Source organism: Rhamphochromis longiceps, linkage group LG20 (genome assembly GCF_057381845.1).
Source record: "Rhamphochromis longiceps isolate RC_006_pf linkage group LG20, R_longiceps_female_GT1.1, whole genome shotgun sequence".
Classification (NCBI taxonomy): Eukaryota; Metazoa; Chordata; class Actinopteri; order Cichliformes; family Cichlidae; genus Rhamphochromis; species Rhamphochromis longiceps.
Window position 1 is genome coordinate 15,557,438 of NC_140576.1, and position 26,176 is coordinate 15,583,613.

The 26,176-nt window shown below is 39.9% G+C and overlaps 1 protein-coding gene across 1 annotated transcript in view; it reads right to left on the reverse strand.

Annotated features, from left to right (window-relative positions):
• The window catches only part of LOC146645113 (uncharacterized), a 195,425-nt gene that overhangs the window by 116,427 nt on the left and 52,822 nt on the right, over positions 1-26,176 (reverse strand). The window contains exon 2 of the mRNA XM_085394284.1: positions 24,306-25,672. Within this exon, the coding sequence (XP_085250410.1) occupies positions 24,306-24,696 (391 nt within the window). The 5' untranslated portion in view covers positions 24,697-25,672. The remainder of the gene's footprint in view (positions 1-24,305; positions 25,673-26,176) is intronic.

Below are 26,176 nucleotides of genomic sequence, written 5' to 3' on the forward strand. Positions count from 1 at the left end.
ATCTGTCTCCTAACCTGCCCAGAGCAATAATGAGGGGCTCTCATCCATATTCAGACAGTGTCATCAAAACAACACTTCTACTCCATTATCTTGCTCACTATCATTATGTATGGAGTGAAAGTGGAGATAGAGTGCTGGCTAGAGGCAGACGCGTGAGAAGTGATGGCGTGAACAATAATAAAAGTGAAAATGTGTAATTAATGAGAAAAATGAGAAAGAGAGATGGGAGGAAAGGGCAAAAAATATTCATGATGAAGAGATTTGCTGAATAAAATCAGTTTGAGGAAATCTCTGACAGCACACTCAGTTCAGTCACAAGAACAGTATTCAAAATGAGTTATATGGTTAGTTCTGATGCTTAAAACTAGAGCCAGGTTTTTTCTAATAAGTCAATCTAATTTTAAAATACATTTTAAAATGTCTATTAAAAGACATTTTAATAGACAAGACACATTTGTAAATAACTGGACGTGGATAGGTTAAGCCTATTATTTACAATTATATTACAGTATATTTACAGCTAACTAAGGCAATCAGTCTCTTTCTTCTTCTCTTTCTTTAAAGAAATGCATTTTGGGGTCAACTTGAAAGAAATACAAAGGCAGATGTGAAATGTAAAGGTGAGGTCAGAGGTCAAATGTGACATTTGATCCAAACTAGACAGTGATATTTACAAACCTTATCGCCATATCATTTGCTAAATGTTGCAAATGCAAACAAAGGCAGCAGAATTTGCTTCATAACAATTTGTTTAAGTGTTTTAAAGATTAAAAAACATTTTCTGAACATTTGAGTTAATAAAAGTTTGACCTTATCTCAGCTTAAAGAGGTGGTCAGAGGTTCAAAGTAATGTGAACGTTTAGAATCCCCATATATCATTCCCTTTTTGACCATATGCTATCAACACTAACAGTAGCAGACAGAAACAGTTTCAAAATACCTCTATATAGTATTATTGTCACATTGACTTGAGGTCAATATATTGGCCTTGACGGAGAGGTCAGAGGTCAAGTGTGATGTGATATTTTAAATACTTATGCAGTACGTTCTATATGTTAACACTACCTTTTGACCAAGAAATCGTTAAACTGACCTTGAAGACCCTGTTAAAATTTTAATGGATTGCTAACATGACCCAATTCTAGACTATTACAAAGTTTTATTACAATTTATTCAAAATTTTCAAAGCTGGTGGTTTACAGACAGAAAGACACACTCACTAATAATAGAATTTTATATCAATACAGTGTAATGTAAAGTTAAATGCATGATCAGATATCCCTCTGGTGTTGTTTCTACATCGTCCTAATAATGTAGTTCCAGGATCAACATCGTAACATCGTAACATTCAGTTACCATTAACCAAATAGTTAGCTAATCGCTACTGTACTAAACCTACATAAATTTAGTAAACCTAAAATTAATAAAGTAACCAATTGAGTCTTTATCATTTGACCATTTTACTATTAGATTGATTCTTCAGTAAAGCCATGCTAGTATTTGCAGCTCTCCTCTCACTACACTTGTCAGGGTTCCTCTTCATTGACCCGGTGTTTTCTAATATGTTTAAAGCCAAAACTGCAGGAGCTGACTGAGAAAACCAAATGATTTTAAATGTGACCTATAAAATCAAATTTTCTAGATTTTTATAATGATCAGTCTGTTATAATCATATGAGATGTCACAGCCACTTTGTTTTATACAAATGCATTGTTATACACTGTGTTTAGCCTTTCAGCCTATCGTCAAGCTGCTGAACATCAGTAATGAAAATACAATTTGTTGTAGTTCCCAAAGAAGCCTAAAAAAACAAAAGCATTCCCAAAACTTTAAACCTGCCAGACATTATAAGAACAGACCAGTGATAAGCTGACAAATAAAGGATTGGCTTTTATTCATTTAGCAGCGACTTTTCACATAATGTCAGAATTTAAACTACACTAAAACATTTGTGTTACAGCATCAGTTAAGCAGCTGAGGCGCAGATGTAAAACATAAAAGTACTGTATCTTATATAAGCGGTGAGGAGACGTACGCTCCATATGTATTCAACTTGCACCTTCAGTGACCCTCATATTAATATGTGATGGTGCATGAACAAGCAAGTTAGCAAATCAATCTCAATTTACATCCACGCAGCGGAGAGGTCAGCTACTGAGTATGCGGGTCACTGACTAATCGCATGTTGCCACCACTGCTATCAAGTGCTGCTTGCCATATTTCAAATGCGCTCTCACATTACTTACTTAGCAACTGCAAGTCAAATGCACAGCCTGCATCAGTAAGTGGATGCAGTGACTGCAGTGTTTAGCATTGATGGGCATGTTCAGACAGTGTTCAGTTATTAATCCACATCCGAACTCTGACAGACGCCGATCCGTCTCCAACAGCTGCCTCTGATGGCATGGAGGGTAGTCCCGGGTACTGGTGTTAGTTGTTTTGCTTCATGTAACCACAAATGCAAGAGAACAAGCTTTAACCCTCACTTCATTCCAAAGGCAGAGACACTAACACACTAAAACACTAACAAACCATCCCACTCCACAGCAGGCAACCTATAGGAAACATGGAGCATTTTAAATCGCTAACTGCAGGTACAGTACAACCTGACACATTACTCTATATGCGATGCTTTTACAGGTAATAGCTCAGCAGCAGCCAGTGTGATATCATGCGATAGTTCTCACATTATGCTTCTGTGGCTTTGGCAGTCACATGGTCATAATTGTTTCAGTGTTAAAGACTCATTTGTACATGTGGAGAAAGGTGGAATACATTTTTATTGACAACAACAAATAACAAACCATCCACCCATCTTTTTAATAGTGTTTCCAGGTTGGGTTGTGGAAGTGCTCATCCCTGTTCAGCTGAAAGTGGACAGGAGGCACACAGATTGCCACAGAGCTAGCACAGAGACCCCGATTAGAATCAACTTTACGCTTTACTTTGGACTGTGGAAGGAAACCTGGAAACTTGAAATGAAACTGATCGCACAGGGAGGACATGCAAAGTGCACACAGACAGGATCCAGACAGGTTCAAAGCCAGAACCTTCGTGCTGTGACTATATTGTGTTAAGGTTCAAAATTGAGGAGGGAGAGTACAAACCACCCATGGTCCAGAAGGTCTTGGTCAAACAATGATTTTAATGAACACACGTGTGGGAAGATACTCTGTACGCCGACAGCAAGTGATCTCCAACTTAATCAAAGCATGAACAGATATTTTATAGCATCAGGGTTTGATTTACTAACGCCCCTTCATGCGTCACAGATACATTTTATACATAGATCAGATCAACACCACAAGGACTTTTCACCCAGAAAATCATCTTCTATTTTCATGGCTGGTACTTTCCGTTCTTGTCTTAAAGTAAATTGTTCCTCTTTCTTGCCGAGACAACAAGGACGGTTCCTCTTTTACCGAGACACTTTTGCAGTTACAACCAGACATGACTAATCTCTCCTCTAAATAAATTTAACTCGTGTGTGTGTCACGACCTCACATGCTCTTTCTCAATTCACCTGTTGCACTTCTGACCTTTCACCAGACCAGAGGCTCACTGAGACTATATGTATGTCTTCTACTAAATAAATGTTTTAACCAAGAACCTCTACTAAAACCTTAATATAAAATGATCTGATATATAAGTGTTTTGTAAGCATGTACTGCAATTCCTTCTATGGCTCCAAGTCACTTGCACAATAGATTGTCCGGACATCGCGCCGAACAAAGCTTCCAACCCCCAATTAATTGACCGAGCTCCAACTCTTTAATAAGCACAGATATGCATTGTGTATAAAATAGTCATAACTGCTTAAGGCCTTCTTAAAGCTATCTGTTACATTGTTAAAGCCTCGTCTTAGCCTGCTGCTCAAAATAACTTTCACTTCTGCAAAACTCTCCAAGCCTGTTTCCTGTCCGGTTACTTTTAGCCTTTCTGAAAGACACACACTGTTCAACCCCTGAATGCAATATCCATGCTGCAGATTATATTCTTAATGCAATGGTACTGTTGATAATTATTTAACAATAGCAGTAAAATAATTTCCCTGCTCCACAATTGCAATGAACACCGCAATCGAGGAATTGTTTGAATTATGAACATTAGCTCTTTATCTTTAAGCGTCCTAATCACAGTTAAGAAATCCAGTATTCTATTTTATATGCATTTTATTTTTTGATCTTTCATTTCAACTTTCAGTGCACAATTAGGTGATTAAAATGAGTATAACAAGTGAAATATTTTCACATGGCTACCACTATGTATATAACCTGCTGTGTACTGTACAATACAAAATGCTAGTTTTAGGAGAGATCGTCTTTTTTTTCTGCTTAAATCAACTGACAGACTTTAGGCAACACCAGCACATATCCACATTCCATTTTTGGGTATTAAACTGGTGATAACTGTTAAATTACAATACTTCCGCAGAGCATAATTATTCTTAATGAAGCGGTGTAAGCAAATGAACTCTGGGGTCACAAAGTAAGAAGGAGCCTGTAGTTCAAGTTAATTAAAGCCAACAAGTGTTAGAACTTCCTCTTAAAACAGGCTTTGCTCAATATTTGAAATCCTTTTTCCAGCTCCTAATTCAGCTTTCGAACTGTGCAGTCATGATAAGAAATTAAAAATTAAGCTTTGACTTTATGAAATGATGTCCTGTCATTTTTCAGTCTGCAGGGTGAAGCTGAACTTTCACGATTCTCAGCAGACAGTGATTGGGTTATTAATGGCCTGCTTTGCATTGTACTACAACAGTGTGAGCAATGACCGCAGAGAAAGAATTACAAATAAAAAGCAATGGCACATGAAAGAATACAAGGGAAACGTTCACGTTGAGCATTCCACGCACAGAAAAAGCCTCCTAGCGATGAACCTGTCAGTGTGTCTACTGGGACACACACAAAAAAAAGCCACTGAGCCAAAGCAAATCAAATGAAACAGGACATGCTAATGTCATCTTCTATTATGGGCTCTGTATCACTCTATTACTCTGATGATAGGCGTAAACACTGGATAGATAAGTGTCACTAAAGCTGCCTACCGGTATGCTAGTAAAAGAAAGGTGTGCGTAAGAGCTGTGACAGAAGGTAAATACACAACAATCAGCCTCAATTTAAACCCACTGGCAGGGCAAATGTGAAAAACATCGGTTATCGTGATACGATTGCATGTGTCAAGGGGTTAGGTGGCCAATGAACTTTTTCAGTTCTTGAAATCCAACATAAACAGCTCGATTTCACTCGTGACGCTATAGAAATAAAGACACACCAGCAGCACAGGAGCATGAATGCAAACAACACCTACGGCTCTGGGGATTCAGCTAGGTCAGCAAAGCAAATTGCTTTTGCTCTGATCCAAGCTCACTACCACAAGCACCTGCAATGAACATGTGAGCATTGGAAGAAAGTGGCTTGCTCTGGTGAATTGCGCATTCTCTTTTGTCATGTAGACGGCTGGATGTGTGCGCATCTCTCACCTGGAGAATAGACTGCAACAGGTTGCAAAAAAATAGTTATCAGGAAAGCGCTGTGATGCTCTGAGCAACGCTCTGCTGGAAAACCTTTGATCCCGGCATTCATGTTTACGGTCCTTTGACATCTACCACCCACATAAGCGTAGCTGAAGACCCCATAAAGCCTTCATAGCAGCAGCATTTCCTGATAGTGCACTCTACCACACTGCAGAAACTGCCCAAGAGTTAAGAGTTCCAGAGTCCAAGGTGTTGAGTTGATCTCTCAATTCCCATCATGCCAGCCTGATGGAGAAATCATGCCATGTGCTAGAGAAACAGCACTAATCCATGGAAGCCTCACCTTGCTTCCAGGACTTTAAGGATCAGCTCCTAACACTTTTACACCTGATATGGGATACCACTCAGCGGTCAAGCAGTCATTGACTTGAAAAATCATAGTGCTCTGGCAGCACAGAGGTGGGGGGGGCTCCATGATGTTAGGCAGAGATGTTGCAGCCTATTGTACAACAATCACTCCACCAATCAAAGTGGCTGCTTAATTACTTTCCGATTCTTACGCACACATCCACATCACCAGCAGAATCAAGTGACACACAACTCCTGAGCATAAGCTGTACCCCAGCACACTATACACTATAAGGTCAAATGGTGAGGCTTTTTTGCCAAAGTTTACTACTTCTCTTCTGAATGAACAATAAGATGGTGAGAGAGTGTGGGTGCGAGTGAGAAGGTCCAACAGAGAGAGAGAGATGAGTTTGTGTCACAGTGATACCACGGGAGAAAATCTGTGCCTGAGGCAAAATAAACCTCTCAGGGCGAACTGTCTTCAAGAATATAGAAAGCTCTCCTTCAGCGCTCTCTCACATGCCAACTTTTAAACAGACAAGCCGTGGTGTGCCCATCTCTTCTTCTTCCTAATGCAGTGTCCTCGAGACAAAGTGCTCATTATTTGTTTTTTATTACTGCCAGGATAAAAATTAAGTTAGGAAATGAATTTTGGGGTAATTCCAAATTGTGCTGTACTCAAGCACAAAAAATAAACACTCTAATTAGCACAAGCTCTTATTTGGAGTGAAGTGGGAATTATTTAAAGCCAGGGAGATTTCACTTTAAGACTGGAAAATTATGTTACAGTTGTTTGTTCACAGCTTGTTCAAGCAGATGGGTGGTGTCTGAAAATGCAGTTTTGAGGTATTAGAATTAGCTTAAAGTAAAACTACGAGAATATGAGCAGTGTCTCAGAATTTATGTGGCCTTAATCATAGTTGCAATGTCAAGGTAGCCACAGCAGACATTTTTCTGCAAAATGCTGAATGTAAAAATAAAGTTTTGCTAAATGCTAACCTGTAGTAGCATTTAGCTAAAATGCTTGTTGCCATGACTCCTAAGCTGTGATTTTCTTTGCCACCATTAAAACTTTTCTTAACCCTGTAACACAGAGTTTTTTAAGACCTTCATATCATCATTGGGTTTTTCACATGCACTGCTGCTGTGAGCAATAAACAGCACAAAAAAGGGTGATAAATGATAAAAAATGATAAAAAAAAAAATGAAAAAACTCAAATGTAAATTGCTATTCAGTGTCTTTTTTTTACAAATTTATCAGATGTTTCAATTAATACTCCAATTAAAGTTTTAGAAATCCTTGTTGAAACCATGTGTTTCCTAGAAGGCCACAAGTTCTGCTCCACATGTCCTCAACATGTCCCTTATTGAACTGAAGACAAAAAACACTGACAGCACTCAGGTTTCTTATGTTGCAAGTCTTTTGCATCTCATTTCACTCCCTCACTCTGCTCCAGCTCTGTTCTTCCTGTGCTCGTCCTTTCCTCTTGAGCACAGAAAGCTCCCCATCCAGAACGAGAAACACAAATGAGCGTTGTCGTTTTATGTCGCCAGATTTCACACTGTCAGGCAGCCAGCTCTTGTTTGTGTAGGTTTTCCTCTGTAATCATCCTCTCTCTGAGCTTCTAATGAAAGTCTCAGCAGGGCTCCAGGCTTCCCCCAGTAAAGAGCTTTTGCTGAGAGGATGAGGCTATGCCACTAGAGTCTACAGTAAATTGAGAGAGAGTCATGAGACACCGGTCTCCCAGGATAAGTAATCCAGGCTCCAACTTTGAAGAGACTGTTTTTGGCCAAAGTGCCTCAAGTCCAGACTTATTGCTGCGATTGGTCAGAGCAGTGCAGGGAGTATAATCTGTGTGCTCACTGCGAAGGCTTATTTTCAGCAACCTCAGATACTTTCAAATATCATCGGTGTGTCATTTTGCACTTTTTCATGAGTTAATTCCTCCTGACTCTTTCTGCCAGATCGACTTGTGGTCCTCTGCTCTCATCTACCTCTACTTTAAGGCTGTTGCAAGTCTTTTGTCGGCAGATGAATCTTTGAGATGTTTTGTAGTGAGTAAGTGTAGGTGGAGACTGTACTGTAATAGCAGTACTCATACTGATAAGAGCGAGGGTGGCTTTTCAGTTGTGAAAAAGCTAGTTGTAGTAGCTTTTTTAACATTACAGACATTTGCAGTCAAACTGTCAGGCTGAGAGTAAAGATCTTCAAACCCTACCAGGTAAAGTGACAGAAATGCACCAACAGTTCCAGCCTGTCCTGAATATCATTCTTGCAGCTTCAGAGTTTCGACAGTAACCAGCAGCAAATGATCTAAGCAGATCCCAGTGACTTAAAGTCATCGCTGCTCTCTGTCACCCTGTGAAGCTTCACTCCTCACTCACCCAAACACAACAAAGCACCGTCCTGTGCCAGGAGAGCTAGAAGTTGCTGGGGAGCACTAGGGCATTGGGCATTTTATATTTATCTTATGCCTAACAAATCATTGGGCTAGGTTACCTCTAATTAATGATAACTTCTACACGTGACCAATCTATGCTTTCAATTTGTCAGAAAAAAACTGGTAACTCCAAACTGCATTTAAGAGGATCCACAAGGCCCAAAATCCCAATCCTTTAATCAAAAGCAACCAGGAGTCAAGCATGGAAAGGCAGGGAGAGCTCAACGATCCTGAAACTGTTCAAACAACCGTACATGAGACAATGAAAATGAAAACTAGGAAACAAAACACAAGGGACACGAAGATCTGTAAGAAAGTTTGAACAAACAAGGAGATGTGAAAGGGAACCAAAGGAAACTGGGGAGTACAGTTGTTCACAGGTGAGCGATTAGCTGATCGTGAACTGGTGAGGCAAATTAAACACAGAGTGATCCGGGCAAGGAGGGAAAACTAACAAAGTGAGAGAGTAAAACTGACAGGAATACACAAGAACCACACAAAAGAAAACTGCAAATTACCCTGTGCCTATAAGGATACGCACACAAGCCTCATTCCAATATATAGGAAAGATTTTTTCTTAATGAAGTTTGGTGCTGAGCTGCCATGATGGAATGGAAGCAAAAAACAGGTGAAGATAACAATCAGGGAGGGAATTTCTTTCAGCTGCTTGGTTCTCATAATAACAGATATAGTGCCGGCTGGCACATGAATATGCAGAAACTCCTGTTTGTGCCCTCCAGCAGAACATCTCCACTTCAGCTCAGCCGGGGCTACGTTATCAGAGGCTTCGATCATCAGAGACTGATACCTAGAATAGAAACCACAGTGCTCAGCACGATGAGTTGGGAGCGTTACTAAGGTATGTGGGAAGAAAACTTTGTTCCAAGCATTATTTTTTTAAAGTGTAAAACTGAAAGGAAAGAACAAAACTGAGCATGCTTGCCATGTCTCCACAGACAAATGTCACTTTGATGTCATTATCTCAAGCTTCTCTGCTTCTATGAATATAAGCCTCTCAGGGGGGTAAATCCCTTCAAACGACATTTTTTTAAAGCTGCATAACGTATTTGCAAAGACATGCAAAAAGAACGGCTCATATCTAGGTCAATAATGTTAAAATATGTGATGTGGACGAGTTGCTAAGACTTGCATTCAACAAGCACCTAAAGCCTGAATAATGTTATTCTTTGTTCTTTACTGTGGGGCAGAGCGTAAAGGCACTGTTTCTATAACTTTCTGTTTTACAATTCCATGAATCTTTCCATAGAAATAGAGACTCAGGTGAATACTGAATCTTGACCGATGCTGAAAATACATGAAGGCTGAAGGCAACAGAAGGAGGCCCCATTTAAAATCCATTTTAAGAAAAAGATCAGAATGCACTTCATCTTAGATAACACACTCCGACACAGAAACAAAAGAACTCGAGCACACAAATCCAAAAACAATCATCATTCTGCTGCTTCTTGTAGGACACTGTGCCACGTCACAAAGGTCAGATCATCTCAAACTGGTTTCTCGAGCAGTTCAGTGAACAACAAGTTCAATGTACTCCAATGAATCCAACAGAGCACCTTTGGGATGTGGCTGAATGAGACAATTGCATTGACAAATCTGCACCAGCTGTGCGATGCTTTCATGTCAGCGTGGACCAAAAGTGTCAGAGGAACATTTCCAGCAACTTCATGAATCTATGCGACAAAGAATCACAGCAGTTCTGAAAACAAAACGGAGGCCAACCTGGTTCTACCAAGATGTAAATGGTAAATGGCCTGTATTTGTATAGCGCTTTACTAGTCCCTAAGGACCCCAAAGCGCTTTACACATTCAGTCATCCACCCATTCACGCACACATTCACACACTGGTGATGGCAAGCTACATTGTAGCCACAGCCGCCCTGGGGCGCACTGATGTACCTAATAGAATGTCTGGTTAGTGTATATACTCAAGTGTGTTTTTAACATGCTTGAAGATTTTGAAACCGTATCATGTTCTTAGTACATAAAACGTTGGAGAAAAAAAAACTTTTCTCAAAAGTCCCAAAGTTAGATAAAGAGAACTCAATTAAAAAAACGAGACGAACATTAGACTTTATTAAGTTCATTTATTTATTCATTTGGTTTACATATCTGTGAGTGGCAAGATTATGTGATCCTTTGCTCTCAGTATCTGGTGTAGCCCCTTCAAACCTGGTGTTTGTTTAAAGTTGGAAGAATTGTCATTATGTTATTCAGACTAGCTTGGGCTCTAGGATGTTGGTGGGTTTTCTCACATTAACTGTTCACTGTTCATTAAGGTCAAGACTTTGACCTTCCAAAATAGGAAGTTCTTTTTTAAAGCTATTCTTTGGTATGGTGTATTTGTGTCATTGTCTTGCTGCATGACCTGCTTTTGTTTGAGATTCTGTTCACAGACAAAAGTCCTGACACTTTTCTTTAGATGCTCACTGTGGGATATGTCCCTGAGCTGATACAGTATATACTCCATAAATAAAATATTAATAAAAATAAAGCAAACAATTGATGGGCCATCCATGTAGAAGAGCCCTACTAAAAGAGGAGCTTTTTAACAGTACTTGCTTGTTGAGTGATCTTTTTTTGATCGATGGCTCCTGTGGAGCGTTACAATGCTGTTTTAGATTTTCTCCATTGTGCACAGTCTGATTGTTGATTGGTAGTTTCTAGACCAGTGATAATTCTGTAACCCTTTTTAGCATAACAGGCATCAGCAATTTTTTGTTTTCTGAACTCTTCAGAGTCATGCCATTACACACCTGCTCATTTAAAGCTAAAATCTGAAAGGTTCCTGTGCATTTGTGTGTATATTTGTGTATGTTTTTGTGATCTGCAGGTCAGTCATGAGCAGCAGAGCTTCAGGGAATCAGATCAAAGAGCCGTAACATGCCTCAATGTATATTTCTAATTTGTTATGTTCTTTTTATGAAAACTCCCAAATTTATAGAGTCTGTGTATAATAAATCTGGCATATGAATAAAATTTCAACTTCTTGTGCAACATGAGCTTATCACCCCTTGTACATGCCAGCTTTTGTCTACATGTACAGCTTTGATCATCTGTTTAATTATCCTTGACTTTTCCTGCTGTGCCAATTAAAAGCCTTCATAGAGTAATTTGGGGCTTAGATGTAAGAAATAAAGATTACCATGGATTTGGCTCTGCGATAGTTTTCTAGGGGTTGATCAGTACCAAAGCTGTCCTTGTGAACCAGAACTGAAGTGGTAAGTCGGGACTGTGTGCTTGTTGTTTGATCAGGTATGAATGCAAATAGCTTGTTAACATAAGCAGACAACACAGAAACAGATCATGGAAGCAGTGTGACGAGCGCATTTTTCACAATAAGGAATAATTAAATAAAAACCAAAAAGAACCCGATGGTCCCTCATCTTAATGGCTCTCAGTGAGTTTCGTATTAATTTTGACTCATTAATATGGATGTTGCTTACCAGCTACCATCACAGGTGTCATGATCAAAGCAAATTAGATTCCAATTTTAATTAACTGCTTTAATTTATTTTCTTCGATCAGGCTCCATTTGGTCACTGCAGATAGATTTTAATCATTTTCTTGGTTGTCCCTTCTCAGAATGAGGGAACAACTGTGTTAGGTTTTTACTCCACTGACTGCCAGTCCATATTACGGTCTACTGGAATACAATTTTAAAGATAACAGGCATTTAATTCAATAGTCTTGGTAAAAATCCCAGAAGAATTAATGTAGCTCTTTGATTTTGATTCAAAACCCTGAATAAGAACCTGACTTTTTTTGATAAATGGATCTTATGCACAAATTCAATACGGTAATCTGCAATCTCTCATCTGCCTGCTTTCTGGGTGTTCAGCCACTGGTATATTCTTTACATCACGTCCATTTCCCCATGCTGTCAAGCTCATTACTGACATTATTACTCTGATCCAATCATTTTCTTGCTCGCCTTCTGCAAGTTAATTTGACTCCATTCTACATACATTAAGTCTCAATGCTCTTTTGTCATTCTGATTTTCAGACTCATTTACTCAGTCGCCCGCCTCCACATCTCTGCCACCCCCCTGGTCACTCAGAGCCCCATCCAATGAGGGTCCTGCCCAAACTCATATCACCTCCAGGTTTTCTGGTCTGCTGTGACGAGTCACTGGAGTCTATTCTGCATCGACAAATCAGAGATGAAAATCATGAACATTGTGACATTTAAATATTGCAAATGCATCCATCCATTTTCTTCACTACCACACAGCTGCTGTTGAATTATTCCACACCTAAGTTACCTATTTTCTATATTAACCCCTTTTTTCACACTAGTTCAAAAACCTTTTAAAGAAAGATATGATTTAACAACACTGTAGATTTGATAAACATCAACTTGTTCCCTAATTACGACATGCAAAATCTCTCACTTCTCATTCTCTCAGTGCACACGAGCAGCGGTCTATCCGTAGCCTGCAGCTACACCACACAGCTGTTCCAGCTTCACCACACGGCATCCAATACTGCTGATGGGCAGTGTTCAGTTATTACAGACTGTTAAGAACTTGTTAGACAAATTTGCACAGCCACTACCTGAGTTTGCTAAACTTACACAGAACCTGCTGAGGAAATCTTTCTGTGTCCTCTAGCACTCCTTCAGTGTGTTAACAAAGAGACGTGGAGACAAACTGAGTGTGCATCAGTGATGAACTGGAAGCTCTCTCAGCCATGGGCAGACTTTTACCCTCCTCCTCCAGGGAAATTTGTTATTTTAATGGGTACAGCTATATCTCAAGATATTTGCTTTGATCTTCTCTTTGATGTTGCTTAGAAACGTACGTACGAACAACTATTAGCATGTGAAACACTCATAATAAGAAGAATCAGATGTGGCACAACACAGAGGTCCACTAACCTACACCTTATCACCTTATCAATTCATCCATGTGACTGAAAAAGCATATGATCACAACTTATAATACACAATATCAAAGCACCCCAGCTTGTAGTAAAATGAAGCAGACTGGGAAGCTCTACAAGACCAAAATCCAGGACATCACAGGTTATTCATCAAAAGCAAGCTTTAGCTAAAAGCTGTGGAATTTGCAAAACTAAGTCTTGAGCACAAAGGAAGAAAAAGGCATACTTATTTAATTCAATTCTAAGAATTGGAGGCGACTTCTGTGGTGCATTAATCAGGCAAATTTGGATAAGAACCATATACATACATTGCAGTATTTTTTCTCTAGAGAGAGAGGAGACTTTCTTGGGATTTTGTTTTTAACTGACTTCACATCTCTTTTTTCCTTAAAGACCGCTCTCACGCAGCACTTTGAAGCCGTGACAGCGTGCCTTTATCTTCTTCCTTATAGAAACACACTTTATATCAATCAGGAGCTTGACAATCCTGCGGAAACAGTCATTTTTCAGTCAGGCGGATTCCAGGCCCGCTGACAGATAGGCAGTGGATGTTGACTGAGAGGAGGGCAACGGTCATTAATCACAGACTGAGGAGAAGAGGGAAATTATACTCATCACTGGAGTATGCCACTTTTGAGTCATGCTCCTGCTGCGATTAAAAAAAAAAAAAAGAAGCTCTGCTGTACAGAGGACTGAAAGCGAGATATTTTAATAATAACAATAAAGGGCTGCAGGAAAGTAACGTAAGGAGGGGAGCTCAGAACCAACAAAAGTTGGGGTATGGGAAATCTCTTACATTCATTTTTGGGATTAGGGATGAAAAGAAGGAAAGATAAGACTGTAGGTTCAAGGAAGGAAAACACACACAGACATGCAGTGTTCACTTCATTGAAAGCAGCAAAGGGTGCTGAAATGAAGCACCCAGACAAACACGCCCTCTCTTTCTCTGAAATGCACGCACTATCTGTTGCTAACTTAGAAACACAGAAAATGCACATATGCCCTCTGTCTGTGGCACAAACAGGCATTTACAAATAATCTGCCTGCTCCCTTTGATTGGTCTAAAAACAAACACGGCAGTCACACACTTGTTGCTTAGCAACAGCAATGCTCAGCTGATCAGTCGACTCGGAAACGCAGAGTGAGTCAAGAGGTAGAAAACAGCTAGGGGGCGACACATGAGGGGGGGGGGGGGACAAGTGCTGAGAGGACATGAAAAGAGAGTGGAGGATACAAAAGGACATCAAAAGACAGAAAAGCACATGAAAGGATGTGTCCAGAAAGGAGGAGAGAGGATTAGATAAAAGGAGGAGAGGACCAAATTCAAGGAGAAGGGAGAGGAAAGGAGAAGAGAGGAGGCCAAAAAAAGAGAGGGCATGAAAAGGAGAAAGAAGCGGAAATGAAATTAGGAAAGGACACAAAAAGTTTTGTAAAGGGAGGAAAGGATGTGGGGCTGTGCAGCAGTCCAAGACATGTCAATCATCAGACCACCATCTGAAAGACACACACACACACACACAGCCCGAACATCAGAAGGCATCAGCTGAGAGTATCTGGAAGTTGCCTTGAACCACTTCCCAACACATGTTCAACACTCACTGAACTGCTTGTTGGTCTCTCTCACTCTCTTTCAGAGGCTGTCCAAGTCCAAGAAAAGATCACAGTTGTATTTATCAATCCAGCAATACTTCATGATCTACACTGAATGTGAACTCCAGTCCAGCCAAGAAAGGCCAGTTTAGTACCTCCTCATCATTACTGGTGTTTTCTGCCTTGCTACATGCAGTGATGGACGCACAGCCAATCTGTTGGAGCCAGAATTCTGGCTGGGTTGTAGGGGATCAGACACTTATTTCACTCTACGCCATGCCAATCAATTTATAGCTTCATGTAATGTGTATCTGACTAATACAAGTAAATAAGCTAAACCCTTCCTCACATGTAACCTCGGCTGTTTAACACCTGCTGTTGTGACCAGGCCACAGGCTTGACAAGCATTTAAATGTTTCAGGTAAATTGTTTCCAAAAGACAAATTAGTCTTAGCTGGGTCATCCAGGAATATTAGCAATCAACATTTCATTATCTCTTTACAAGGACAACACAACCCCTTTAAGCAGCCAGCCTTGGGGATGAAATGTTTTTTTGTGTTAGCCCCTCTATTTAGCCCCGCTAAATAAAAGACTAGTCTCAGTGGAGCATTTAGAAGTACAATGAGCTGACTCTCTCCTCATGGCACTTTGTATTTTGGTTCCACAATGGGCCTAAAGGACAGCCTAGCTGCTTGTTGTTATCTACAATTCCTGCTGTAATGTGTGTTCATCTGTTTCTCTTGATATTAAGTCAACTTCTATAATAAATGTATATATACAACATTTTCAAACTCTTGACGTGCCTCTCTTAAACACTTATTTCTACAATAAATACATTTTTAAAAGATTCGTATTGTCACATGCAAAATGCCTTTAAGATCAAAGAGTGACATATCTAACCTTAAAACTCTTTAATGAGAACTTAAACTGGTCTTTCTGCTGAGTCAGAGAGCAGATAATCTCAGACAGTAGAATAATCCCAAAATCACGGCATAGTAAACAGTACGCCCTGAATATGTGTCTTCATGCACACATTCATGTAATCATATTAGCTCTGACAGCTTGACAGGACCAGTAGGAGGAGGTAAACACTGTAGGCACTTGGAGTGTGGGAGTTCTGCTGGATCAGTGCTGGAACGTTCATGCCATGTAGATGTGATGCGTTTTGGTTAGAGTTAATCTCCATCTTTCTAGTGCTCCTGTTTCATGTTTCATGATCTCTCCCACAATGATAAACATGCCAAAACACAAGTAAGAGCTGAAAAGTGTCAGCAGCAGCAGTGCTGCTCATATAAAAGAATGCTGTGTGCGGCTTTTTGCATGCCCTGTTAGTCTATCAATAAACAATCTGCTGCTGCTGCTTTTGTACTGAGCAGCATTGAACCAGAAATTATACTGAACTCTCTGGAATGTAATAAATAGCTGTGTTTTATGAGAAATTTCAGATGGATTTGTTCTTTCAGATGAAATTCACAATTTATACCATATTATCTATGCTTTATTTAAAATATATGAGAAAAATAAGTTCAACAGAATTTGTAAGATATAAATTTATAATTTCTGGTCTAATTTCACATCAGAATGTGTTGTACTTGTGTTGTACATGAGCACTCTATACTACACCCATATTCTACGCATAAATTTGATCTAACATTCACTCTCCAATGAACACACCAGGAGTAACTTAGGGTTCAGTATCTTACCCAAGAATACTTTGGCATGCAGACCGCAGGGATAGAACCAGCAACCTCTCGATTGACAGGCACCCTCCTTTACCTCCTGAGCCAGAACCACTCCGAGGATGTGGTCCATAACACTAACACAGAGAGACAGACAACCATTCATGCTCACATCAATTTAGAATCACCGATCAACCTAACATGCATGTCTTTGGACAGCAGGAGTACCCTGAGAAAACCCATAAGGTGAACATGAAAGCTCCACACCCTCTATCGCCCTGTCCTGCAAACAGTAAAAAGAAAAACAGAGCCTTGATATGAGTTAATGCTGTGAAAGGGTTTATTTAACCCAAACTCTGATGTGAAAAATTTCCTGAATATCACACAAATTTCTTACATTTTCCCAAATCTAACCAAAGAAGCATTTGCAACAAAAGTAACAGAAAACATATGAAAGCCTAACATAGCAAATGAACAGACTAAATCTAACACTGAACAAAGAGCAAAAATAATGGCAAAAATCTATTCATATGACGCCGTCAATAAAGGTCTACAGAAAAGAACAAAAAAGGCTTTTTAGAATTTTAGAGCCTTCGGTGAGGTTAATACATGTTTTTGACAAAGTAGCTTTTACACATTTCACTGTGAGACTAGATTCTTACTGCATTCATGGCTGTGTGAGGAGGTAAACGTGTGTCCCTTGGTGCTACTTCCCAGCTGTAGCCAGAACATTGTACCTTGGATACTAACCTTCATCGCCTTATGGTTATTATTTAAATGAAGTAAGAAAATTTAAAGACCACTGCCTCTCATCACTCTAGACTTCCATCAGGCTCACCTCATATCTCATTTAAATTCTGCATCCCTGAAAGAAAGATCCTACAACAGTTTCACAACAAAAGTTTGCCTCAAAATGTGAATTCTGCCTGTTATGGTATCAGTAGCACTTTAAGAATTCGTACAGGGAACTGCATAGTTTAGAGTATATCACAGTACCAACCAGAATACAGCAGTCAGGATGCTACACATGCAGGAGTATGCACATATACACAGCATTTGTATTCAGTGTTGGCCATTTGTAACACAAATGACAAACAGCTACAGCTGAGCAATGAATCAAAAATGAATCAAAACCAACATTAGACATTGCTTTTATTTTCATTTCACCAAAAGACGAGAGTGATGGTGAAATGCAACTGAGACAACTGCAATTTGCTGCTAACACAGCTCGGTACACATCTGCACAGACAGCATGCTAATGTGAAACTAGCCAAAAACCCAGAATGACATTATGGGTGAATGCATGTGGACTCCACCCCAGCAGCCAGAACCTCATATCCAACAGGTAACAAAAGCAATGACTCCGTCATGGTCCTGGGTCTGGGGATGCTTATGCGTTTCTGGTTTATGAATATTCTTTGATTTTTTTCATGGTGTAGTCATTTGTATTTCAAGTTTTCCTAGTTACTATCTGCTTATATTTTGTAGTTTCTAATCTTTAAGTTTTGTTACTGTGCCTCTTCTCTATTCCACATTTCATGTCTAGTCTCCCTTGTCTTCATGTTCGTTTTGTGTGTCTGTTTTCCCGTTCCTTTCTGTTTGTTCCCATGTCGGTTTCTTCCCCGGTCCCTGTGTCAAGTCCACGTCTTAGAGTTTGTCTCCTGTTTCATGTTTTATTTTGATAGTCCCTTGTCCTGTGTTCAAAGTGTTCAAATTGTGTCTTATTAGTTCCAGCTGTGTTTCCCTCCTGTTTCCCATCCCCTCGTTATCCTTGGCTTATTTAGTCCTCTGTCTTCCTCTGCCTGTTGTTGGATGGTCTGCTCATCTCCTTTCGTGTTTCCAAGTCCCAGGTGTTTCATGTTTCAGGTTATGTCTTGTCGTTCCACGTACTTAGTGTTTAGTAGTTTTCACTAACTAAGAGTAAAGAGAAAATAATGTAATGTATAATAGCTACTTTTTTGTGTAACTGTCCAACAAAGGTTTTAACAACCAAAGTAATAACACTAATCTGTGACATCACTTGGGGCAAATCATTATCCTAATACACACACCAACTTAGTCCTAAGCTTTTTCAGTGTCAAGATTTACCTGTGGTGCTATTTATTATCCCTTTTTCTACTAGTAAAAACCCACCCTATGGTTTTTGCCAGGCCTGCATCAGACTACAGTTAGAGTTGAGAAGACAACAACAAAAAGCAACTTCCAGGAAAAGATGAAATGTCAACAGCCCCATCCTACATGTTTACAGTCCATTTCATCGGCAGCTATATTCGTTGATTCCTTTACATATGCTTTCTGTTTTTGTAACTGTTGATCAGCCTCTAAATAATAAGCCTAAATAGCTTAATTACTACTGAACTAATAGTAAACGTGATTTGCACAGTGTTTAAAACTACACATTTACACAGTCAATTAAAGAGGAAAGAGCACTACTTTTGACATTTTGCTACAGGTCAGAGATAGTCTAAAGAGGTCGGAAAGAAAATCATCTGGACTTCTTTAAGTTCCTTGAAGATGTTTCATCTGAGAAGCTTCTTCAGTTCTAAGAGCAAATGGTGGAGAGTCCCAGATTTTTAAGCCCTATGGGAGTGTCCCCAAGAGGGTCATGGACCCCCTATTGATCCTCTACCTAATCACACAAGCCAAGGTGTCATTACGGGTGTAGGTCACAATCAGCCAAGGTTTCGAGTGAACCCACTGTGAAACCTAGCCCCACCCTATCATGTGATTTACTGAGGTCAAAAGGCCCAGGATGTGAGTGGGCGTTTAGGTGTCTGGGAAGGGATCTCAAAACTGGATTATAGATGGCAGGCAGTTGGTGTCGTAAGCCCCCGCCTCTGTTCAAAGATGGTTGTTCACAGTCTTCTTTCAAACCATCTGTCTTCTCTGTCCAAAATGTGAACACTGGCGTCCTCTTTGTCCTTTAGGTGCAGATGGACAGCCGAGTCTTGTCCAGTCGAGGTGGCTCTTCTATGTTGTGCCATGAGTTTATGAATAGGGGGTACACTCCCATAAGGCTTAAAGTCTGGGACTCTCCACCAGTTGCTCTTAGAACTGAAAAAGCTTCTCGGATGAGAGGTCAAACGTCTGCAAGGAACTTAAAGAAGTCCAGACGCTTTCCAATCTCTTTAGAATGCCTGAATGACTGAGAACCTTCACAGAGATACAGATCAGAGAGTTTGACCCTCACATGAATATCAGTAACTGTGAGCATAGAAATTGAGATGGAAAACACTGAAAAGGCATGGTAAGACTTTACCTCGTAAAAATAAACGACACCCGCTGTTTGCAGTGACTACTTGTGGACTTTTATTTTGGTTTTGGTTCTTTGGATATAAATTCAAATCTTTCAAAAGATTCCCCTCTCCCTGCCAGTCATGTTCATTTTTCTCCTTCAGTTAATGGCAAAGATAGCAATGAAAACTTGGCAGTTGTTAAACCTTCTGATGACCGTCTGTGTCACATGCACATGAACATGCAAACATGAACATGCAAACATTCACTTTGCGTGTGTAAAAAGGCCGGACGCTCATAAACTGGCCTCAATCCCACAGTTTCTATATACAAATACAGAGAAAAAGAAACGTCACTTTATATTTGAAGAAAATAATTTAATTAATCACTATATAGATGTTACGAATCTTGGTACGCTTGGTAATTTTCAAGAAAATTAAAGAAGTCCAGACGCTTTTCTTTCCAAGCTCCTTAGACTATGATGACCTGGATGACTGAGAGCCTTCACAGACACGCTTGGTAAAGTTCATCAAGATTGAAGCTGTCGTCTTAGAGGAGTTTGGGAACAAACACAAAGACATGAATACACTACGCTGCTATCATGATGGTAAGGAAAACGATAATAATGATAGAAGACTGGAAATAGTGCATGAAAAAAATGATAGAAAACTATAAGTTGCACTCCTTTGTATTTTTTCCTTCCTACTTCCTTCCACACTGCACTGCAGTTTCTCTGGAAACTACGAGCCTGGAAACATGAGCATCCATGCTGTTAATGTTAAGCTTTTCTGTAATGGCACTTTTTCTCTAATGGTTAAACTGGTTTCCGCACTCAAAGCATGTTCCTGCTTGAGTTCGCTGCTGGCTGGGTAAACATAAATATTGAATTTTAACAGATCTGAAACATTGCACTAACGCAAAGAGGCTAAAGCTAAAGCTGTATCCAGAGCAGAGAGCCAGCCACAAGCCAGCAGCCTTGATAAGAGCTAAAGGATCAAAGCAGTTATGGGGAAAATTAATAAGATGGGTGGAAAAAATGTATTGAATTTAAAAATGTATTGGAAAATGGTGTAATATCTCAAATACCTGACATTTGTTTTGTTATATATAAATATGTTCCACTTGCTTTTGTTTGGTAAGATCAAATCTATCACACAAAGGTGGATGTACAGCAACCTTTTCAATGAATTATTGGCACCTCTTTATTTTCAGTTGTTTTACTGAAATAAGTAACAATTTGGGGAAATTTATAAGGTTTGATTTCTTTTAATTATTATTATGAAAATAAAGATTGAGGGTTGAAGAAAAGTTGATTTTGCTTTTCATATGCTGTTAGTTGTACTTGGATAGAAAACTGGAGTTGACAAAAAATCCCTATCACTAGCTTACACTGTAATCGGTGCATCTGCAGTATATTTATATATTTTTATATTTTTTTTTCTCATACACCATTTAAAACCACTGGGACTAAAACTGAAAGAACAACACTAACATTGTCTTATCACAAGAATAACTTCATTTAGGCGTCACATTAACTTCACAGTATACACTACTGTAATTTTAGTCAGATCTTCTGGTGTCTTGGTAATGGGGCTTTGACATGGCTACTGATAAATCTATTAACAGACACAGTCATTTTTCTATATTGCTTTTAATGAATGCAGCCCTTTTGATATATGATATATGATATATGGTACATTATACAGCACTTTTCCCATCAGACTCATTCACAGATCACCACTTTGGATGCATCTATTCTTGCTTGTGTGGAATTCAGCCTATATTATGTATTACAGTTGGTGCTTCATTTAAAAAGCAGCTTTTGTATTTCTAGCCAGTCGGGTTATTTGAAAAGTGCCCCTAGCTGACTTGACGCCCCGGAAAAAAGTCGTAAAATATGCTCTCGATTCTATACATTTTAAATGACTGCAGCTAAACTTAGCACAAAGCATAATGTCATTATCAATAGTTGATGATGCACATAGAAAACATGGATATAAAGTAGATATATTCATTGTTTTCATGCAAGACAGAACTGTTAGTGTTAGAGTATGTTTAGAAAAAAAGTAACATCAGGCAGTTATTCAAAGATTCTAAAACTTCAAAACATGAAATCTCCCACACACCAAATATGTGTAGATTAAAACTAGATTATTACCGGTGTTAAGTCCTACACCCAAGAGTTCTGCCATTCAGTTAATAGCAAGGAAATTTAGTAGAGTCCAATTCCCTCCAAACACTTTAGATAAAAAGAATCACTGATCCAAAAGCAGAATGTTTGACAGTGTTTCTAATACATCTCTCTGCATATTTCACAAAAATACTGCATCATAGCTGCACAATGTTTCATCATAATATACCCATAATACTAAACCATGTAAAGTTTTAATATTCATTTGATAACACATTCCAAAAACAAGCTACAAGGATCAAACCGATCTGCAGTTCCCTCATCAGCAGCACCTGTGCTCTGTCTCTTGCATATTTAAAACAGTATAAGGCATATATACATGCACATCAGAGAAACATTCCCTTATTCTGTCTCTATTACCTTGAAAGGTCATATTGATTCCTCAGTTTACAAGGCCAGCGCTCAACAGAAAGCAGCCTGAGATGTAAACAAAAGAAACAGCAGGAAGAAGCACTTCAACAAGTGGATGTCTCTTTTATTCTCCTTCTGTTCTCAGTTTTTTTGCTCCGTATTGTAAAAATGTGAATCTCTCTGGACTTTTTGGCTAAAGATATGCACTCCATCTTTTCCCCTTTATTGGAAAGGAGATCAGTTCATTGTCTTGTCTTCTTTCTCCCTCAGCCTCGCTTTCTCACGACTCTCCCTTCCTCCTGCCAACATACACAAACTGACAGCCAGCACACGCCTGGGGAATGAGCATGAAGTCCAGTATGTTTATTCAGTGGAGGCAGACCGCGTGATGATTGCCTCTGCACGAGCTACGTTCGGTGACATTCTGCGTACACGAGGAAGCATGCACACAGTAGACATGAGCGCAGACACCCACAACTAATCTACTGACCATTTACATAATCAGAACTTTGGGCCTGGCCACGTGCAGTATTTACAGAACCTAAACCAAAGCTAAGCACCAACATCACGACTTGTGCGAGCAGCAATCGATCTGAGCACCACTCAGCTTTAATCACAAGAGAAAAACCTCCCACTCAGGAGACACTTTAGCATCTGAAAAGCTTCTACCAAAATGTGATGCTAATTAGTTAACTTCGACACCTCGGAGAATTGAGTTTGTTTCTGCTGTGACTGTTTTAAAGCCTTACAAATACGTCAAAGCAGCTGCATACTCTTCTTCATCAGTTTTTAATGAGCCTATGTAAAGATTTTTTGGAGTCACTGAGGGAGGGCATGCAAAATCAAACACAAGCAGAGGAATGCTCTGCAATAAGGTAAACCTGTCAAACAAAGACTGGACACGCTATCTCTATGATCTAGCTTTTTTCAGCTCTGGTGAAATGCTGACTAACTTGGCTTTGTGTATCTGCTGATACAAAGCATTGTATCAGCAGATCAGCATTGTAAAAAACAATGAGAGTAAATGAAAAATAAAAATTAATGTCATCACTTGCCTTTTGTTGCATTTTTCTCATTTCAGCTAAGTGTGGGAGTCTTTACTGTGTGCTGCTGTTATTTCTGCTCATGCTAGTTTCTCCTCTCCCTGCTCTCACTGTGAGTGCAGCTCCTCACACAAAGGCAATGTGCGTGGGAAACGGAATTGACCAGCAACAAGTGAAGTGAAAGAGTAGTTATTTTGTTGATGGCAATAAATCTAACTAAAAGCCAATAAATCAAGCGCCCCAGGAAGTATTACATCACACATAATAACACAAGAGAGAAGAGCCAAGGAGAAGTGGACTGGTTTTTATATGGTGCTTTACAAAACATGCCTCATCACACAAGCACTTGTTTCTAAACCTAAATGCTTTTCAAAATTCACCATCTGATAGATGCATCAGAGGGCAACTTGTGGTTCAGTACCCAAAAGTACACCACCATGCAGACGAAAGTAACAAGGAATCAAACCACCAACCTTCTGATTAGTAGATGACCTAAAACCTGAGATACAGCCACCCAAACCCACATGCAATGTGTCATCTTTAAGCTTTTCATGTGTATCAGCTCACTAAACCCCATTTGGTGGATAAATCAAAAACACTGACCAACATACATAGAACACCTCTTTCCTGCTAGCAAACAGGAAAGCTAACATAGCTAACATGTGGCAAAAAAAGAGAAAAATACATTGAAATTAACAGACTGGCTGCCTGTCACCTTTATGCTTTCTGGGACATCCTTACTAGATGGCACATCAGTGATCATACACATGAAACAATCCAGTCATTGGATGAATGGAAGTAGTATATGGAAAGAGGTAAAACTTGAAAATGTAAAATTAAAAGGATTGCCCATCCTACAAATATTTACCTGTAACCTCATCAAAGCTGCAGTAAACCAATAACAAGTACATCTTTAACTAAACTGGTTACAAACACTAAGCCATGATTGGACACTGCTCTTTGAGATCAGCAGATTTAAGTTTCAAAGTGAGAAAACTGTGACAACAATATCACAAAGCAGAGCAGCGCAGGTGGATTACGCTTTCTTACCTTTCTTCACTGTGGTGACTCCCATGGATGGCTGACCCAGACTCGCCTTTGTCTCCCATTTGCCCTCATCGGGGTGGTACATTTCCACAGAGGCCAGAGGGGTCTGCTGCTGATTCATTCCCCCAAGCACCATAACCTGGCCCCCTAGCACCACAGCTGAGGCCCCCGCCCGCGCAGTAGGCAGTGGAGGCAGTTGGCTCCACGTCTGGCTCTCTACATCCAGGACTTCAACGCTGTCCAGAGGCATGCCGGTCTCACTGCAGCCCCCGAGCACATAGACCAGGCCTTCGTGGTAAACAGGCGTGCAGTAGACGCGGCACTGCGACATGGAAGGGAACTGCTCCCAGTACAGAGACTTGACAGGACTCACCGCCATCTCCTGCACAGGCATGTCTCCAGGGCCGAGCGGAGGGGACGCACCATCACACACACACACCACACCGTAGAGGAGGTAGAGAGAGAGACAAGGAGGGCAAGCAGGAGAGGGCACGCAAAGGTGGAACGCAAGAAGTAGAAACAAGCAGAGTCACAAGCTTGTTTCTGTCTGTCTGAGTGACCACCTGAACTCCTGTGTCCACAGAGAGAGCGAGGATGACATGAGAGAAAAGAAAGATGGATGGGAGGGGGTGAAGAAGACAAGGATGTAGGTCAGTGAAAAGAGTGAAGTGAACAAGGAGAAAGGAGGAAAGCAGCAACGCGAGTCACTCACTCCTCAGCCAGATGTCACGACTCGCTCTCTACTCAAATGTTTTATTCATCCAGCTGTTGGTGTTTTCGAGCAGTGAAGCCATCTGCCCTTCAGTCTCCTTTATTCCTTCCTCTTCCAGCCCTCTTTTCTCCTTCACTGCTTCCTCCTGGGTGTTATTTTGGTTAAAGTTTCAGTCTCAGTATACTCCTGGGTGGGAAATGACATTTGAACAGGGGTTTCTGAGGGCCAAATATTTAATCCCACAATAATCTGAAAGTCAAGGGCTGAGAAATTTAAAAAAGAGAGGGAAAAAATGAAGCAGCGAGACGGGGCTCAAGGGGGAAGAGGGGTGAAAGGATAGTGACCTTTAATAATATGCTGACAATCCAAGAAAAAGCCTTTTTGGCGCCTTCAGTCGAGGGGCAATTATTCAGGGCTACCAGTGCCCCTCAGCTGTAGCTCTGTAGTTCTGTTTGCACCTTTGTGACAGAGCTCACAGCGAAGAAAAAATCCTTGCTCATGAACCAGAGTCTTTAAACAAGACTTTGTCACATTTCAAGAAAGAATGTTTTCTTTTGGTTAAACAAAAATTCCAAATCCTGGTGTCGAGCGCTGAGACTTGTCATCAGACACAAAGTGTGTGCTGAGAAGCTTCCTGGTAGCTTTGGAGAGGCCCAACCTGGAAGAAAAGACAGTGCAGGATTAGACATGCACTTGGTGGTATAAATTAAAAGCTAATATGATGACAAGCTTATAATTACAATATAATTCAGTGAGACCAATGTGAGAGGGAAAATTATCAAAGTACTGCATGGCAGAATGTATTTAAAGCCCTGTTTGTGCTGGTGTAAACAGCATACAGTATGTACAAATAGACAAAATAGAGAATAACAACTATTAACAAACAGCTGGAGTAATGGTAGTATAGTAATTATATGCTACCCATGTAAAGTTGGTAAGACCTGGCTAAAGCGTGCCTCTGGTGAAAGGTTTTAATCTTTCTGTTATTATTAAAGTAAGAAGTAAAATGAAAGAGTTTATTTTTTATTCTCGATCCCATCATGGTCAAGTGATCATGGAAATTTTCCTACTCCAATCTGACTAAACTAAAAACAAAATTTTTGTTTTGTTTTGCCTGTTTTTAATAGAAAATGCACAATAATTAACAACAGTACTTGGGTCA